Below are 18,434 nucleotides of genomic sequence, written 5' to 3' on the forward strand. Positions count from 1 at the left end.
TTCCGATACTATCATGCTTACGTTAGCTTGCTAATACTTATGCTAGTATTTTAGCTAATTCTATTAATTTGAATGTAAAAAATATTGATTTTGATACTTGGCGCCATCTTAAAAATATACAAACATTTCCGATACTATCATGCTTACATTAGCATGCTAACATTTATTGCGGTATTTTAGCTAATTATATTCATTTGAACATAAAAATAATTGATTTTGATACTTGGCGCCATCTTAAAAGAATACAAACATTTCTGATACTATCATGCTTACGTTAGCTTGCTAATACTTATGCTAGTATTTTAGCTAATTCTATTAATTTGAACGTATAAATCCTTCATTTCGATACTTTTGATATTTTATGACTCAATACAATCTTAAACGATGTAAAAAAAATAAAATAAATATAATTGTATTTACTACACACACTTGTTTAACAAAAATATCACTATTGCAAAAAACAAAAATATAAATATTCCAATCAAAATGTAAACAAAACCGCAACTATAACTACTATTACATGCAGATACTTGTGAAAAATGTCAGTAGTCTGTAGAACGGCGAGGGGAGGGGCAAAGTGTGCCTGAGAGAGAGCAATTTCTGGACATAAACAAAAGAAACTGCATGAAAAAATATCGATCCCATCATGCTAGTATCCATCCGACACCCATACCCACCTTGAATACCATCAATACTTCAATCTATACGCCCACCCCTACTCAATACTCTGTAAATATACATTGGCAACACCCTCTTTTCCATCTTCTTATTCTCTGGCAGACCAGGTGGGTTACAATGTGTATCTGAGCCAGGGGAATTAAGTATTACACATTCGGGCCGCCACAAATAAATGAACGTACGGGAAACACTGACATTTATCCATTTTCTGTACCACTCATTAGGGTCACGGGTGAGCTGGAACCTTTCCCAACTGACTTTGGGCTAAGTAAACAACAATAACAAAAACAGCCTGTACCGTACTGCCTCAAGTAGCTGTTGGACGCCATCATTCAATTAGTCACCGGGTGCGTCGTGCGGTACTCTCAAACAAACCACTACCTCGCCCCGAAAAGATGGACTGTAATTTTTTATTTTTTATTTTTTTTGCTGTTGCTGTGTCGCACAAAAAATGTTAGATTTTCAGTGGGTTGAAACAGAAAATAATTTAAAAATCAAAGCAATCTAAGAGACGTAAGAATGGAGACAGTTTCTCTATCACTTGTACGTTTGAGCTCGTTTCCCAAGTCCTTGGAGAGAGTGGCCAAGTCCAAGACCATGGACAGATGCCATGGTGTCTCCACAAAACAAACTTTGAGATTGAAAACATATATTGTATACAAAAACCATACATTAGAACGGTGTTTAATGGAGACAGTTTCTCTTTGTCTTGTACATTTGAGCTCGTTTCCCAAGTCCGTGGAGAGAGTGGCCAAGTCCAAGACCATGGACAGATGCCATGGTGTCTCCACAAAACAAACTTTGAGATTGAAAAAAAATATTGTATACAAAAACCATACATTAGAACAGTGTTTAATGGAGACAGTTTCTCTTTGATTTGTACGTTTGAGCTCGTTTCCCAAGTCCGTGGAGAGAGTGGCCAAGTGCAAGACCATGGACAGATGCCATGGTGTCTCCACAAAACAATTTTGAGATTAAAAACATTTATTGTATACAAAAACAATACATTAGAACAGTGTTTAATGGAGACAGTTTCTCTTTGACTTGTGCATTTGAGCTCGTTTCCCAAGTCCGTGGAGAGAGTGGCCAAGTCCAAGACCATGGACAGACGCCATGGTGTCTCCACAAAACAAACTGAGATTAAAAAAATATATTGTATACAAAAACAATACATTAGAACAGTGGTTGTTGGGCCACCAGCGCCCCCTAGAGGGCTGCCAAAAAAATATCTGTTTCTCAGCTGTGGTCTGTTGTAATACACTTTTCCACCACCTGTGGCAGTAATGACAATATCAAACAAACAGAAGAAGTCTGAAGCTAAAGTTAAGAGAAGTTTCTTCAGCGCAAAAATTATGACTATAGTGGTGAAGCTGTGTTTTTATTTGCACTTACATTTCATTGACAGTTTATTTAAGAAACATATTTTTTATTTATCATTAATTTAGTTTATTTTAGCACAACATACTCTTATGTACATTTTATTTTTCATCAGAATATTTGAGTCCCCTTCATATGCAGTATATTTGATTAGTACTTATTTTTCTAATCAGCCTGACCTAAGCCTAGGGTTTATGTGTTTAAATAGATAATAATGATTGTGATTAACACATGCTTTCATATCATTTGACAAGATTGTAAGATTAGATATAATTAGAAATTTTGATGGGCCTGCTATCTGTTCCCTGGACCTCTGGCCGGAGGTCGTCCGAAGCCGCCGTACTTATTAGATGGTGCGGAGTGTCTGAATCTGAGTTTTAGGTGTAACTCTACAAAATGAGCCACAGAGCTAGCCTAAAACAGTAGCATGTATACATAAAAAGGCTAACACTTAGCATTTGTGCTAAAGATAGCACGATATCAGTCAGCATGTTTCATATACCAAGTTATATGAATCAAAGGTGAATGACTGCGGAAATACATATAAAGCTTGTTAGTTTTTTGCTAAAATCTTAGCTAATTTTATTACCTATAAATCATTTCTTGGCGCCATCTTAAAAGAATGCAAACATTTCCGATACTATCATGCTTATGTTAGCATGCTAACATTTATACTAGTGTTTTAGCTAATTATATTAATTTGAAGTTAAAAATCATGTATTTTGATACTTGGTGACATCTTAAAAGTATGCAAACATTTTCGATACTATCATGCTTACGTAAGCGTGCTAACATTTATGTTAATATTTTAGCTAATTATATTAATTTAAACCTAAAAATCTTTGATTTTCATACATGGCACAATTTAAAAGTATGTAAACATTTCCGATACTATCATGCTTACGTTAGCAAGCTAACATTTATGCTCGTATTTTAGCTAATTATATTCATTTGAACCTAAAAATCACAAATATTGATACTCGGCGCCTTCTTAAAACTATGCAAACATTTTCAATACTATCATGCTTACGTAAGCATGCTAACATTTATGTTAGTATTTTAGCAAATTATATTCATTTGAACCTAAAAATCACAGATTTTGATACTCTGCACTATGAAGACATTTTTTATACTATCATGCTTACATTAGCATGCTAACATTTATGCTCGTATTTTAGCTAATTATATTAATGTGAACCTAAAACTCACGTATTTTGATACTTGGCGCCATCTTAAAAGTATGCAAACATTTCCGATACTGTCATGCTTACGTTAGCATGTTATTATTTATGCTCATATTTTAGCTAATTATATTCATTTGAACCTAAAAATCACAGATTTTGATACTCGGCACCGTCTTAAAAGTATGCAGATATTTTTGATACTATCATGCTTACATTAACATGCTACCATTTATGCTAGTATTTTAGCTAATTATATTCATGTTAACCTAAAAATCACAGATTTTGATACTTGGCACCGTCTTAAAAGAATGCAAACATTTCCGATACTATCATGCTTATGTTAGCATGCTAACATTTATACTAGTGTTTTAGCTAATTATATTAATTTGAAGTTAAAAATCATGTATTTTGATACTTGGTGACATCTTAAAAGTATGCAAACATTTTCGATACTATCATGCTTACGTAAGCGTGCTAACATTTATGTTAATATTTTAGCTAATTATATTAATTTAAACCTAAAAATCTTTGATTTTCATACATGGCACAATTTAAAAGTATGTAAACATTTCCGATACTATCATGCTTACGTTAGCAAGCTAACATTTATGCTCGTATTTTAGCTAATTATATTCATTTGAACCTAAAAATCACAAATATTGATACTCGGCGCCTTCTTAAAACTATGCAAACATTTTCAATACTATCATGCTTACGTAAGCATGCTAACATTTATGTTAGTATTTTAGCAAATTATATTCATTTGAACCTAAAAATCACAGATTTTGATACTCTGCACTATGAAGACATTTTTTATACTATCATGCTTACATTAGCATGCTAACATTTATGCTAGTATTTTAGCTAATTATATTAATGTGAACCTAAAACTCACGTATTTTGATACTTGGCGCCATCTTAAAAGTATGCAAACATTTCCGATACTGTCATGCTTACGTTAGCATGTTATTATTTATGCTCATATTTTAGCTAATTATATTCATTTGAACCTAAAAATCACAGATTTTGATACTCGGCACCGTCTTAAAAGTATGCAGATATTTTTGATACTATCATGCTTACATTAACATGCTACCATTTATGCTAGTATTTTAGCTAATTATATTCATGTTAACCTAAAAATCACAGATTTTGATACTTGGCACCGTCTTAAAAGTATGCAAACATTTCCGATACTGTCATGCTTACTTTAGCATGCTAACATTTATGTTAGTATTTTAGCAAAAGATATATTTATTTGAACCTAAAAATCACAGATTTTGATACCCGGCACAGTCTTAAAAGTATGCAGACATTTTCGATACTATCATGCTTACATTAGCATGCTAACATTTATGCTAGCATTTTAGTTAATTATAGTCATTTGAACCTAAAAAATACGGATTTTGATACTTGGCGACATCTTAAAAGTATGCAAACATACTTCCGATCCTTTCACGCTTACGTTAGCATGCTAACATTTATGCTAGTATTTTAGCTAATTTTAATCATTTGAATCTAAAAATAATTGATTTTGATACTTTTGGCAACATCCTAAAAGTATGCAAACATTTTACATACGTTCATGCTTACGTTAGCATGCTAAAATTTATGCTAGTGCATTAGCTAATTATATTCATTTAAATCTAAAAATCACAGATTTTGATACTTGGCGACATCTTAAAAGTATGCAAACATACTTCCGATACTTTCATGCTTACGTTAGCATGCTAATATTCATGCTAATATTTTAGCTAATTTTAATCATTTGAATCTAAACAATCATTGATTTTGATACTTTTGGTAACATCCTAAAAGTATGCAAACATTTTACATACGTTCATGCTTACGTTAGCATGCTAATATTTATGCTAGTGTATTAGCTAATTACATTCATTTAAATCTAAAAATCACAGATTTTGATACTTGGTGACATCTTAAAAGTATGCAAACATTTTCAATACTATCATGCTTACGTAAGCATGCTAACATTTATGTTAATATTTTAGCAAATTATATTAATTTGAACCTAAAAATCACAGATTTTGATACTTGGCACCGTCTTAAAAGTATGCAGACATTTTTGATACTATCATGCTTTCATTAGCATGCTAACATTTATGCTAGCATTTGAGTTAATTATAGTCATTTGAACCTAAAAAATACGGATTTTGATACTTGGCGACATCTTAAAAGTATGCAAACATACTTCCGATACTTTCACGCTTATGTTAGCATGCTAACATTTATGCTAGTATTTTAGCTAATTTTAATAATTTGAATCTAAAAATCATTGATTTTGATACTTTTGGCGACATCTAAAAGTAAAAAGTATGCAAACATTTTACATACGTCCATGCTTACGTTAGCATGCTAATATTTATGCTGGTGCATTAGCTAATTATATTCAATTAAATCTAAAAATCACAGATTTTGATACTTGGCGACATCTTAAAAGTATGCAAACTCACTTCCGATACTTTAACGCTTACGTTAGCATGCTAACATTTATGCTAGTATTTTAGCTAATTTTAATCATTTGAATCTAAAAATCATTGATTTTGATACTTTTGGCGACATCCTAAAAGTATACAAACATTTTACATACGTTCATGCTTACGTTAGCATGCTAACATTTATGCTAGTGTATTAGCTAATTATATTCATTTAAATCTAAAAATCACAGAGTTTGATACTTGGTGACATCTTAAAAGTATGCAAACATTTTCAATACTATCATGCTTACGTAAGCATGCTAACATTTATGTTAGTATTTTAGCAAATTATATTAATTTGAACCTAAAAATCACAGATTTTGATACTTGGCACCGTCTTAAAAGTATGCAGACATTTTTGATACTATCATGCTTACATTAGCATGCTAACATTTATGCTAGCATTTTAGTTAATTATAGTCATTTGAACCTAAAAAATACGGATTTTGATACTTGGCGACATCTTAAAAGTATGCAAACATACTTCCGATACTTTCACGCTTACGTTTGCATGCTAACATTTGTGCTAATATTTTAGCTGATTGTAATCATTTGAATCTAAAAATCATTGATTTTGATACTTTTGGCGACATCTAAAAGTATGCAAACAAACATTTTACATACGTTCATACTTACGTTAGCATGCTAATATTTATGCTAGTGTATTAGCTAATTATATTAATTTAAATTAAAAAGTCACAGATTTTGATACTTGGTGACATCTTAAATGTATGCAAGCATTTTCTATACTATCATGCTTACGTAAGCATGCTAACATTTATGTTAGTATTTTAGCAAATGATATTCATTTGAACCTAAAAATCACAGATTTTGATACTCTGCACTATGAAGACATTTTTTATACTATCATGCTTACATTAGCATGCTAACATTTGTGCTAGTATTTTAGCTAATTATAGTCATTTGAACCTAAAAAAAACAGATTTTGATACTTGGCGACATCTTAAAAGTATGCAAACATACTTCCGATCCTTTCACGCTTATGTTAGCATGCTAACATTTATGCTAGTATTTTAGCTAATTTTAATCATTTGAATCTAAAAATAATTGATTTTGATACTTTTGGCGACATCCTAAAAGTATGCAAACATTTTACATACGTTCATGCTTATGTTAGCATGCTAACATTTATGCTAGTGTATTAGCTAATTATATAATCATTTAAATCTAAAAATCACAGATTTTGATACTTGGCGGCATCTTGAAAGTACATTAAATTGTCCCATGTCACGCTAAAATTAGCATGCTGAAGTTTAATGCCAGTATTTTTGATCATTTAAACCTTAAATTTCATGGATTTTGAGTCTTTGTCTTGCAAGTTTGTTAACTGTTCCCTTATAACAAGCTATTGTTAGCATAGTAATATTCTATGCTAGCTCTTATAGCTTCAATCAACCCCAGGCCAGAGGTTAGCGGCACAGATAGCTGGCCCATCAAAATTTCCACAGGAAGGAAAATCTATCGTCACATTAATGCCTTGTGCTCGCTGCAGTTGAGTAGGTAAACCGCCCCCAAACGGGAGTTGAGGCGGTACGGTAACTCCAATAAATGTCTCTGTATCTTGTCTGTGAGCTAAGCGTGTTGCCATGACAACAATGTAGGCAAGAGGTTGTTTCCCCTCTATTGGCTGTAATGGGCTTCCTTTTAGTGTTGTGTGCATGCAAGACTTTTTTCTGGTGGTTATTGTCGGTTAATGCTAGTTAAAAATGTCTCCTCACATGGATATGAACATGAAGTTATGTTTTACCTAAGGATGTGTCAAATAAAGATCATTCTAATAGTTAAGCAGGTTTAGATAGCAGTGTTGCCTGAGCGCCGCCTCCAAAGCGTGTGATGTCAAAAGTGTCCGTCCCCGTTGCCAGGTGTACTTCCCTGCGAAATATAAGAGACAATGAGGAGAAAGACTCGGCATTCCGAGGAATGTGCACGATGATCAGCGTCAACCCGGGAGGTGTCGTGCAGGTGAGCGCCAGACAGCCGGAAGGAGATTTCCTGATTACTTTTATGCAAGTTGGATCACGTCTTCTTCTTCTTCTTCTTCTTCCCCGACAGGATTTTATCTTCTTTTGCGATGCGGTGGCCTCCTGGGTCAACCCGAAAGAAGACCTGCGAGACATGTTCTACAAGGTTTGTCACAGCAAAAACTTGGTGTCCAAACTTTTTCCACTGAAAAATCAAAATATTTGGGGGCTGTTTTGATATTTTTCATTTTCAAAACCCTTCAAATTTGGTCCCATGGACCCAGAAGAGTCTCAGTCACAAAAGCGTTAAAAATAAGCTGTGTATTTAGAATCTGTAGAGCAGTGATTCTCAAACTGTGGCTCCATCTAAGAACCACTTGGTTAAAGAACGGTGTTGGATTTTTCTATACTCAAACACAGTGTTACTGTTCAAACTGTGCGTGATGTTACAGTGGCCAAAAATGTTCAATTAAAACCTCTGCTTTGTTTTTAATGAATACTTATGTCTACTACGCTACAGTATTTTAACCTCTTAAGGCCCAAGCTGTTAGTTTACATGCTTTTTTTATTTCTCTTTGCTATTTGGGCTTATTGGACCCTAATTAGAATAAAAACTAAGAATGATCTTTTGATATGATGTACTTAGTCCATAAGTACACAGATGTGTACTTCATGTTTAGTGACATGCTAATTCTTATTTTTACACTTTTTTTCCCAAATTTCATTGTTTGTTATACTCTTCTGACACCACCAGATGGCAGTATAAGTGTCCACAAGCGGCCATAAGACCCCAATTCAGTAGTGTACACAATTTTGGAAATATGAGCTAAAAGGTGCTGTCCACGCATGTGGCCACTAAGCCTTTAGAGGTTTATTGTTGTCTGTGAACATACTTGCCAACCTTCCCGATTTTTCCGGAGGACTCCCGAATTTCAGTGCCCCTCCCGAAAATCTCCCAGGGCAACCATTCTCCCGAATTTCTCCCGATTTTCACCCGGACAACAATATTGAGGGCGTGCCATGATGGCACTGCCCTTAGCGTCCTCTACCACCTGTCGTAGTGTCCGCCTTTTCTCGATACAAACAGCGTGCCGGCCCAGTCACATGTTGTATGCGACTTCTACAGACACACGTAAGTGACTGCAAGACATACTTGATCAACAGCCATACAGGTCACACTGAGGGTGACCGTATAAACAACTTTAACACTGTTACAAATTTGCGCCACTCTGTGAACCCACACCAAACAATAATGACAAACACATTTCGGGAGAACATCCGCACCGTAACACAACATAAACACAACAGAACAAATACCCAGAATCCTTTGCAGCCCTAACTCTTCCGGGCTGCAATATAAAACCCCGCTACCACCAAACCACGCCCCCTCCCCAACCCCGCCCACCTCAACCCCTGCCACCCCCCCCCCCCCATCATCTCCCGAATTCGGAGGTCTCAAGGTTGGCAAGTATGTCTATGAAGGTTCTCATTCATCCAGGTCATTGTCATCTCAGGGCGTTCAATCGATCGTCTGGTTTGTCTCAGAAGACGTTTTGCCAGTCAGTTCTTAGATCTGACTTGGATTGGTCAGATCTAGTCTAGCGGCTGGTACCACAACCCCAAATATTTTTGCTCCAAAACCAGGTGGGTGTGCTTGGGCAAGGATGGGTTCGCCCTATCGTAGTGAGAAAAACAACTGTTTTTGATGTAAACGAGCAATCCTACTGTTAAAGCCAACGACAGTCGTGTAATTTCCCCTCGTTAGCAGTGAGGTATTGCGTGGCAGAACGCTCACTGTGGTTCGACTACTACCAGTCCAAAATAGTCGGAATCCCCCATGTAAGCATTCCATTCAGTTGTAAACAAATGGCATTCTGGTCACCTTCTGTTTCTAACTCCTATTATTTGTTGGAGGCCAAATTGCAGAGTCTTTTAGGAATGGTTGAAAGGACAGTGTTGTATGTGGGAGATGGTCTGCGACACCACCTCCTCTGTTCAGGGATGGTTTTTTAACCTTGACATACAGTACCGTTCAAAAGTTTGGGGTCACATTGAAATGTCCTTATTTTTTAAGGAAAAGCACTGTACTTTTCAATGAAGATAACTTTAAACTAGTCTTAACTTTAAAGAAATACACTCTTTACATTGCTAATGTGGTAAATGACTATTCTAGCTGCAAATGTCTGGTTTTTGGTGCAATATCTACATAGGTGTATAGAGGCCCATTTCCAGCAACTATCACACCAGTGTTCTAATGCTACAATGTGTTTGCTCATTGGCTCAGAAGGCTAATTGATGATTAGAAAACCCTTGTGCAATCATGTTCACACATCTGAAAACAGTTTAGCTCATTACAGAAGCTATAAAACTGACCTTCCTTTGAGCAGATTGAGTTTCTGGAGCATCACATTTGTGGGGTCAATTAAACGCTCAAAATGGCCAGAAAAAGAGAACTTTCATCTGAAACTCGACAGTCTATTCTTGTTCTTAGAAATGAAGGCTATTCCACAAAATTGTTTGGGTGACCCCAAACTTTTGAACGGTAGTGTAGATGGCTTCCCTCACTCCTCTATCGTACCATCAGTCCTCCCTGTCCAGAATATGTACAATTTTGTTCTCAAAGGAGTGCTGTTTCTCCCTGAGGTGCAGGTAGACAGCAGAGTCTTGGCCTGAAGAGTTTGCCCGTCTATGCTGTGCCATGCGTTGGCTTAGTTGTTGTTTTGCTTCCCCAATATATGAACCGGTGCATTCATGATTACACTGGATAGCATACACCAGATTGTTTTTGTGGGTGTGGGCTATCCGGTCTTTAGGATGCACGAGTCTCCTGGTTTGAAGTGTACTGGGATGTTCTGTTGGTTAAAATGTATTCTGAGTTTCTCAGATAGACTCTGATATATATGGAATGACAATATTTTTGCGTCCGTCACCTTTTTCCTCGTCATCCACTCTGTTCTTGTTATTTCTGGAACTGGATGCACTTTTCACAAACAGCTGGGGTAACCGCAGGTTTTGAGGGCTTCCCTCAAATGCCTATGCTCTTTCTCTTCCGCCTGTGAGCTGGTAGGAACATTATCAGCTCTGTGTTATAAGGTTCTGATAACGGCCAGTTTGTGTTCCAGTGGGTGGTGCGAGTGGAAAAAAATAGGTATGGATCGGTATGTGTGGGTTTTGGTCTGTTTTCTCCAATGTGGACATCACAGTCCAAAAAAGACAACTTACTCTCTTTGACCTCCTCACGTGTGAACTTGATGTTTTTGTCCACTGAGTTAATGTGCTCGGTGAAGGCTTGCACTTATTGGTTTCTGATTTTCACCCACATGCCATCCACATATCTGTACCAATGACTTGATGTCGTTCCCTAAAAAGAGCTCAAAGCTCTATTTCCCATGTCCTCCATGTAAAGGTTTGCTACTATTGGGGATACAGATGATCCCTTGGCACAACCGTGTTTTTGTCGGTAAAACATTCCCATGAATTGAAAGTATGTAGTGTTAAGGCAAAGTTCCAGCAAAAGGCAAATCTGTTCTGGTTTTAGTGTGGATCTATCTTGTAAGGTGCGATCACCTAGTAGACGTTGCCTCACTCTCTACTTACGTCGAATGAAACTATAGTTAGATTTTGGTCCAGTTTTAGATCTCTGTTTTAATGTTGGTCATCATGGTGGTTCTAGGAGAGCCAAGTGTTTGGTGAAAAAAGTTTGAGAACCACTGCTCTAATCGACTTCAGATCTACAGTACAGGCCAAAAGTTTGGACACACCTTCTCATTCAATGCGTTTTCTTTATTTTCATGACTATTTACATTGTAGATTGTCACTGAAGGCATCAAAACTATGAATGAACACATGTGGAATTATGTACTTAACAAAAAAATGTGAAATAACTGAAAACATGTTTTGTATTCTAGTTTGCTCTGATTACTGCTTTGCACACTCTTGGCATTCTCTCCATGACCTTCAAGAGGTAGTTGTTAGGAGTTGGTGATGTGGATCCCAAGGATGCAGAGACGAATTTGGGGTTTACAATTGTTCTTCCTTTTTATTAGGCGGAAGCACAAGGTAGCAAAAACAAAAGGCGATGGTGGAAAGCACACAACACACCATGTAAAAAACTACTGAGAGAAAACAAACACACAAAACTAAAAGCGCTAGACAAGGCTAGGAAAAATATACTTCATGAGAGAAGTAATAAGACTAGGTACAAAAAATAAAACGCTAGACAAGGCTAGGATTAATACGGGCCAACCTGAGGTGAAAGGTACACGAACTAGAGAGTCCTCTTGGCACGACCAACCGTATGGAAGCAATGGCAAAGTTCCGGCGCTCACCGGTTGTCAGCAGCCTGGTTAAATAGGCTGTTTTTAATTACAGTCAGGTGTGTGCTGCTGCCTTGCGTCAGCTGCACTCCATACTGTGAACGAGAGAGAGAGTGAACATGGAGTGCAGACAACAGAAATAGGCAAGGACATTTACAGATTACCACAGTAGTCACCTGAAATGGTTGGTGTGCCTTATCAGGGTTGATTAGTGGAATGTCTTGCTTTATCAATGGTGTTGGGACCATCAGTTTGGTTGTGAATGAGGTGTGTCCAAACTTTTGGCCTGTACTGTATATCGATATAAAGTTTTTTTTATTCTTTGTTTTATGCCCTTTTTGTCAACAATGTGAATATGAATAATGGGTTCCAGCCTCGACAAAAGTTGAGCACAATACAAAGTGCTATACAGTACAGTATCAAACAAACATAAGGAGGCGATGATTTAACGATCTCTTTATTAACTAACGAAAACAACAACAAGCTGAACTGTATGCGCTGCTCTGCCAAAAAAAATCCCAGATCACAAAAATCCTTAACTTTAACATCCATTTTGCTACAATAATAAACATTTCAAAAGATTCAAAATGTTAAAAGTTCCTGACCCGTTTTTGAATGAACTAATGTTCCATTTCAGATCCTTCATGGCTTCAAGAACCAGGTTGGCGAAGAGAACTGGAGCCGCTTTTCAGACCAGTTCCCCATGCCGCTCAAAGAGCGTCTGGCCAGCTTCTACGGGGTGTAACAGTGGGGTCAGTGTGTTCGCTACGTACATACGTACAGGAGGTCCTCGCTTTACGTTCTACCAGTTCTGTTTCCACGATGGCGATGTCAGTCCAGTTTTAGTGCAAGTGGCAACTTAAACCTCACGGTCAGTCCCGCTGTACTTGGAACACGTTAGGGAGTTAGGGATGGAAATCAAAAAACGGTTTCCAGTGTATCAATAGGTTGTATCCAGTCACCTGATTTTTTATTTTTTTACGGAAGTAAACCAAGTGGTGGGCCACCAAACCAACATGGGTACTCGCGGTGGGAATCTTTAGCCACCTTACGATTCAGGAGCTACGATTCAATTACAAATCAATTGTAGATGCATCTTTCCCCTAGAGGGGGGGGGGGGTTACCCACATATGCGGTCCTCTCCAAGGTTTTTCTCATAGTCATTCACATTGACGTCCCACTGGGGTGAGTTTTCCTTGCCCGTATGTGGGCTCTGTACCGAGGATGTCGTTGTGGCTTGTACAGCCCTTTGAGACACTTGTGATTCAGGGCTATATAAATAAACATTGATTGATTGATTGATTGATCTTTAGTTTATGTATATTGATGCAGTTTTCAATTTATTTTTGTTTCACTAAATAAGCGTTTATCACTTGCAACTTTAAAAACAGTGCATTTGTAATAGGAAATTCCCATCACATTTATTAAATGAATGGAAAGGTGTGCAAAATTGGAACATAAGTGCCCTAAAACAAAGGAGCTGGTCGGATCTCTCGGTGAGGTGGCTCACTGCAGTCAGACACATTTTAGAACTGTTCATGTGCAATAAACATATCGATTATTGACGTTTACTCATTGATTCTATAATCGTCCATGTCCGAATTGCGATGCAAATAAAATGGATTATTTCTAAACTCAAAAAAAGAGAATATTGTGTATTTCAATCAATCAATGTTTATTTATATAGCCCTAAATCACAAGTGTCTCAAAGGGCTGTACAAGCCACAACGACATCCTCGGTACAGAGCCCACATACGGGCAAGGAAAACTCACCCCAGTGGGACGTCAATGTGAATGACTATGAGAAACCTTGGAGAGGACCGCATATGTGGGTAACCCCCCCCCCCCCCCCTCTAGGGGAGACCGAAAGCAATGGATGTCGAGTGGGTCTGACATAATATTGTGAAAGTCCAACACATCAGCGAGAGTCCAGTCCATAGTGGGGCCAGCAGGAACCATCCCAAGTGGAGACGAGTCAGCAGCGTAGAGATGTCCCCATCTGATGAACAGGCTAGCAGTCCACCCCGGGTTTGGAGCAGAGTAGAAAAGAAAAGAAAAGAAACGGCAGATCAACTAGTCTAAAAAGGGAGTCTATTTAAAGGCTAGAGTATATAAATGAGTTTTAAGATGAGACTTAAATGCTTCTACTGAGGTAGCATCTCTAACTTTTACCGGGAGGGCATTCCATAGTATTGGAGCCCGAATAGAAAACGCTCTATAGCCTGCAGACTTTTTTTGGGCTCTGGGAATCACTAATAAGCCGGAGTTCTTTGAACGCAGATTTCTTGCCGGGACATATGGTACAATACAATCGGCAAGATAGGCAGGAGCTTGACCGTGTAGTATTTTATACGTAAGTAGTAAAACCTTAAAGTCGCATCTTAGGTGCACAGGAAGCCAGTGCAGGTGAGCCAGTATAGGCGTAATATGATCAAACTTTCTTGTTTTTGTCAAAAGTCTAGCAGCCGCATTTTGTACCATCTGTAATCTTTTAATGCTAGACATAGGGAGGCCCGAAAATAAAACGTTACAGTAATCGAGACGAGATGTAACGAACGCATGGATAATGATCTCAGCATCGCTTGTGGACAAAATGGGACGAATTTTAGCGATATTACGGAGATGAAAGAAGGCCGTTTTAGTAACACTCTTAATGTGCGACTCAAACGAGAGAGTTGGGTCGAAGATAATACCCGGATTCTTTACAGAGTCACCTTGTTTAATTGTTTGGTTGTCAAATGTTAAGGTGGTATTTTTAAATAGATGTCGGTGTTGAGCAGGACCGATAATCAGCATTTCCGTTTTCTTAGCGTTGAGTTGCAAAAAGTTAGCGGACATCCATTGTTTAATTTCATTAAGACACGCCTCCAGCTGACTACAATCCGGCGTGTTGGTCAGCTTTAGGGGCATGTAGAGTTGGGTGTCATCAGCATAACAGTGAAAGCTAACATCGTATTTGCGTATGATGTCACCTAGCGGCAGCATGTAAATACTAAAGAGTGCAGGGCCAAGAACCGAACCCTGGGGAACTCCGCACGTTACTTTAACATAGTCCGAGGTCACATTGTTATGGGAGACACACTGCATCCTGTCAGTAAGATAAGAGTTAAACCAAGACAAGGCTAAGTCTGTCATCCCAATACGCGTTTTGATACGCTCTAATAAAATATTATGATCAACAGTATCGAAAGCGGCGCTAAGATCAAGAAGCAGCAACATAGATGAAGCATCAGAATCCATCGTTAGCAATAGATCATTAGTCATTTTTGCGAGGGCTGTCTCCGTAGAGTGATTTGCCCTGAAACCGGATTGAAAAGGTTCACAGAGATTGTTAGACGCTAAGTGTTCATTTAGCTGCTGTGCTACAATTTTTTCGAGGATTTTCGAGATAAACGGAAGGTGGGACACCGGCCGGTAGTTTACCAGGAGATCAGGATCGAGGTTAGGTCTTTTGAGTAGAGGATGAATAACCGCTTTTTTGAATGCTAGGGGAACAGTGCCAGAGGAAAGTGATAAGTTTATAATATTTAACACTGATGGACCTAGTAATACAAAAAGCTCTTTGATAAGTTTCCCAGGAATTGGGTCAAGTAAACATGTTTGTTTTGTCCCATTTACACATTTTGACAATTCCTCCAATGTTATTTAATCAAAGAGAGAGAAACTACTTTGGAGGGCGGTATCCGTCGTATATACAGTCGTATCTGTGTTAATAGAACCCAGTTGTGGGTTCTGAGATGCATTGTCTTTAATCTCTTTTCTAATTACTTCAATTTTCTTATTAAAGAAATTCATAAAGTCATCTGCTGAGTGGGTGGAGCTACTGGGAGAAGTCCCTTGTTGGGTTAGCGATGCTACTGTACTAAACAGAAATTTAGGATCATTTTTGTTGAGGTGGATGAGATTTGAGTAATATTTAGCTTTAGCTGAGGTAAGCATGCGTTTATAAGTTATTAAACTATCACACCATGCTTGATGGAAAACCTCAAGTTTAGTTGCACGCCATTTGCGTTCCAGCTTTCTACATGATCATTTCTGGGCTTTAGTTTCTTCTGTAAACCATGGGGTACGCCTTTTAGGGGCCATTTTTAGCTTTAGCGGTGCTACAATATCAATGGTGTCGCGCAGGGCGTAATTAAAGTTGTTAGTGAGGTTATCAATAGAGCCCACATAATTTGGGAATGGTGCCATTACCGAAGCCAGTAGGTCAGTAAGAGTCGTCGTTGTGGCAGCATTAATGTTGCGGCTGCTATAGTAGTTATTATTATTATTATTATTAGTTTGTTGACAATGAGTCAGAACTTCGAATTTTATAAGGTAATGATCGGACATTACTTTAGTGTACGGGAGTATCGTAACTTTAGAGGTGGTGACACCCCTGACAAGCACTAGATCTATCGTATTACCGTTGCGATGCGTGGGTTCGTTTATTATTTGTGTAAGACCACAGCTATCAATTATAGTCTGGAGCGCCACGCATGGAGGGTCCGATGGGGTATTCATATGGATATTAAAGTCCCCCATTATGATTATATTGTCGGCGTGCGTCACTAGATCAGCAACAAACTCTGAGAATTCACTGATGAAGTCCGAATAGGGCCCAGCGGGGCGGTAGATAACAGCCAGGTGGAGAGGCAGCGGTGTGACAAACCTCAAAGTGAGCACCTCAAACGAGTTATATTTATTATTTAGGTTAGGTGTAAGATTATAGTTTTCATTGTATATTAGTGCGACACCCCCTCCCCTTTTAAGAGGTCGGGCAACATGTGTATTGGTATAGCCAGGAGGAGATGCTTCATTTAGCGCAAAAAAATCGTCTGGTTTGAGCCAGGTCTCGGCGAGACCAACGACATCAAGTTTGTTGTCTCTAATGACTTCATTAACTAATAGCGTTTTGGAAGATAATGATCTTATGTTTAAAAAGCCCATATTATAGGTAGTGGGCTGTTTTGAGGATTGTTTGTTGAAATTATCCGAAGTAGCAATATTAATAATGTTGCGTTTATTATGCGTATTGCACTTTAAATAGTTTCGACCATATCTAGGAATTGATATGACGGGGATATTCAGATTGTTTGCTTGATGTTGCGATAAACTGAACGCATCATAGTTAGCTACCTCAGTACAATGTATGTCTGCCTCTGACATGGTCACAAAAGAAAAAACATTATGTGAGTTGTGTTTTATTCTAAGAGAATTGCTATGTGTTCAGGGATTATCCAGCCTGACGCCGGCTAGTTCTAGTTTAAATGGCTTCTTACCCGGAGACTCCATGCTTCTTTGGTTAGCTTTTCTCTTTGTTGTTAGCCCAGCTCGGCATCCCCGCTTCTGCTTCCGCTCGCACCGCCTATGTCGTCTCCATTGGCGGTCACCGCTAGCACTTGACTCCGCTGCTACAAAGGCCGCTCGATGTAGCCCACGAAGTATTCCCATGCTAGCGAGGAGGTCCACCGTACATGCATCTTTCAGTCTATAACGACCCGATCCATCCACATCCAGAATTGTCTGTCGGTCATATGTGATCACAGAGTGTTCACGCTTTGAGCCAGCCATGAAATTGACAGAAATGACGGGTGTTTTTTGCCAAATCGCTCTACATTCCCAAGAGCGTTAGCAGAGCCGCTGCATTCCCATGCGCCGCCATTTTGGTGTATTTGTCAGCAATTAACTTCAAATGCGACACTAATATGTTATATTAACTCATTATTGGCAAAGTGAGATTAGTCAAGCTTTTATTTCTTATAATTTTGATGATCATGGCTTACAGGTTTTGAAACTTCACATTTCTGAGATTTTCAATTCAAGGTTTTCATAAACTGTAAGCTATAATCAACAAAATGATATCAAAAGAAAGCCTGACATATCTCACTTTGCATGTAATGAGTTAATACCACATGTTAGTAAATGCTATATTCTTGTAATTTTCACATATGATTGATTTATTATTTCTAATATATTTTCAAAAAAGTAAAATTGTATGTGCCTTAAAGGGGAACTGCACTTTTTTGGGAATTTTGCCTATCATACACAATCATCTCTGAATCCAATAAAAAAGAAAACCACCCAAATAGCGTCAATAATACTCCATTTACTTTTTATAACTGAAATATTAACCAGGTATTAGCATACTTGCCAACCATCCCGATTTTCCCGGGAGACTCCCGAGTTTCAGTGCCCCCTCCCGAAAATCTCCCGGGGCAACCATTCTCCCGAATTTCTCCTGATTTCCACCCGTACTACAATATAGGGGGCGTGGCTTAAAGGCACTGCCTATAGCGTCCGCTTTTCCTCCATACAAACAGTATGCCGGCCCAGTCACATAATATATGCGGCTTTTACACACACACAAGTGAATGCAAGGCTTTCTTGATAAACAGCCATACAGGTCACACTGAGGGTTGC

The 18,434-nt window shown here is 38.0% G+C and overlaps 1 protein-coding gene and 1 long non-coding RNA gene across 3 annotated transcripts in view; one reads left to right on the forward strand and one right to left on the reverse strand.

Annotated features, from left to right (window-relative positions):
* Window positions 1–18,434, forward strand: part of tnpo1 (transportin 1) — a 112,869-nt gene that overhangs the window by 90,551 nt on the left and 3,884 nt on the right. Inside the window, exons 22-24 of one of the 2 annotated variants that reach the window (XM_062056948.1) lie at window positions 7,618–7,717; window positions 7,808–7,882; window positions 12,670–12,784. In XM_062056948.1, coding sequence (XP_061912932.1) covers window positions 7,618–7,717; window positions 7,808–7,882; window positions 12,670–12,777 — 283 coding nt within the window. In that variant the 3' untranslated portion in view covers window positions 12,778–12,784. Of the gene's footprint in view, window positions 1–7,617; window positions 7,718–7,807; window positions 7,883–12,669; window positions 12,785–18,434 lie in introns of those variants that run through there. The other variant, XR_009827094.1, reaches the window with a different exon arrangement.
* LOC133656110 (uncharacterized) overlaps window positions 7,312–18,434 on the reverse strand; it is a 35,289-nt gene continuing 24,166 nt past the window's right edge. The window contains exons 2-3 of the long non-coding RNA XR_009827095.1: window positions 7,756–7,861; window positions 7,312–7,627 (exon numbers count right to left, since the gene is read on the reverse strand). This is a non-coding gene — a long non-coding RNA (uncharacterized LOC133656110). The remainder of the gene's footprint in view (window positions 7,628–7,755; window positions 7,862–18,434) is intronic.

Source organism: Entelurus aequoreus, linkage group LG08 (assembly GCF_033978785.1).
Source record: "Entelurus aequoreus isolate RoL-2023_Sb linkage group LG08, RoL_Eaeq_v1.1, whole genome shotgun sequence".
NCBI lineage: Eukaryota > Metazoa > Chordata > Actinopteri > Syngnathiformes > Syngnathidae > Entelurus > Entelurus aequoreus.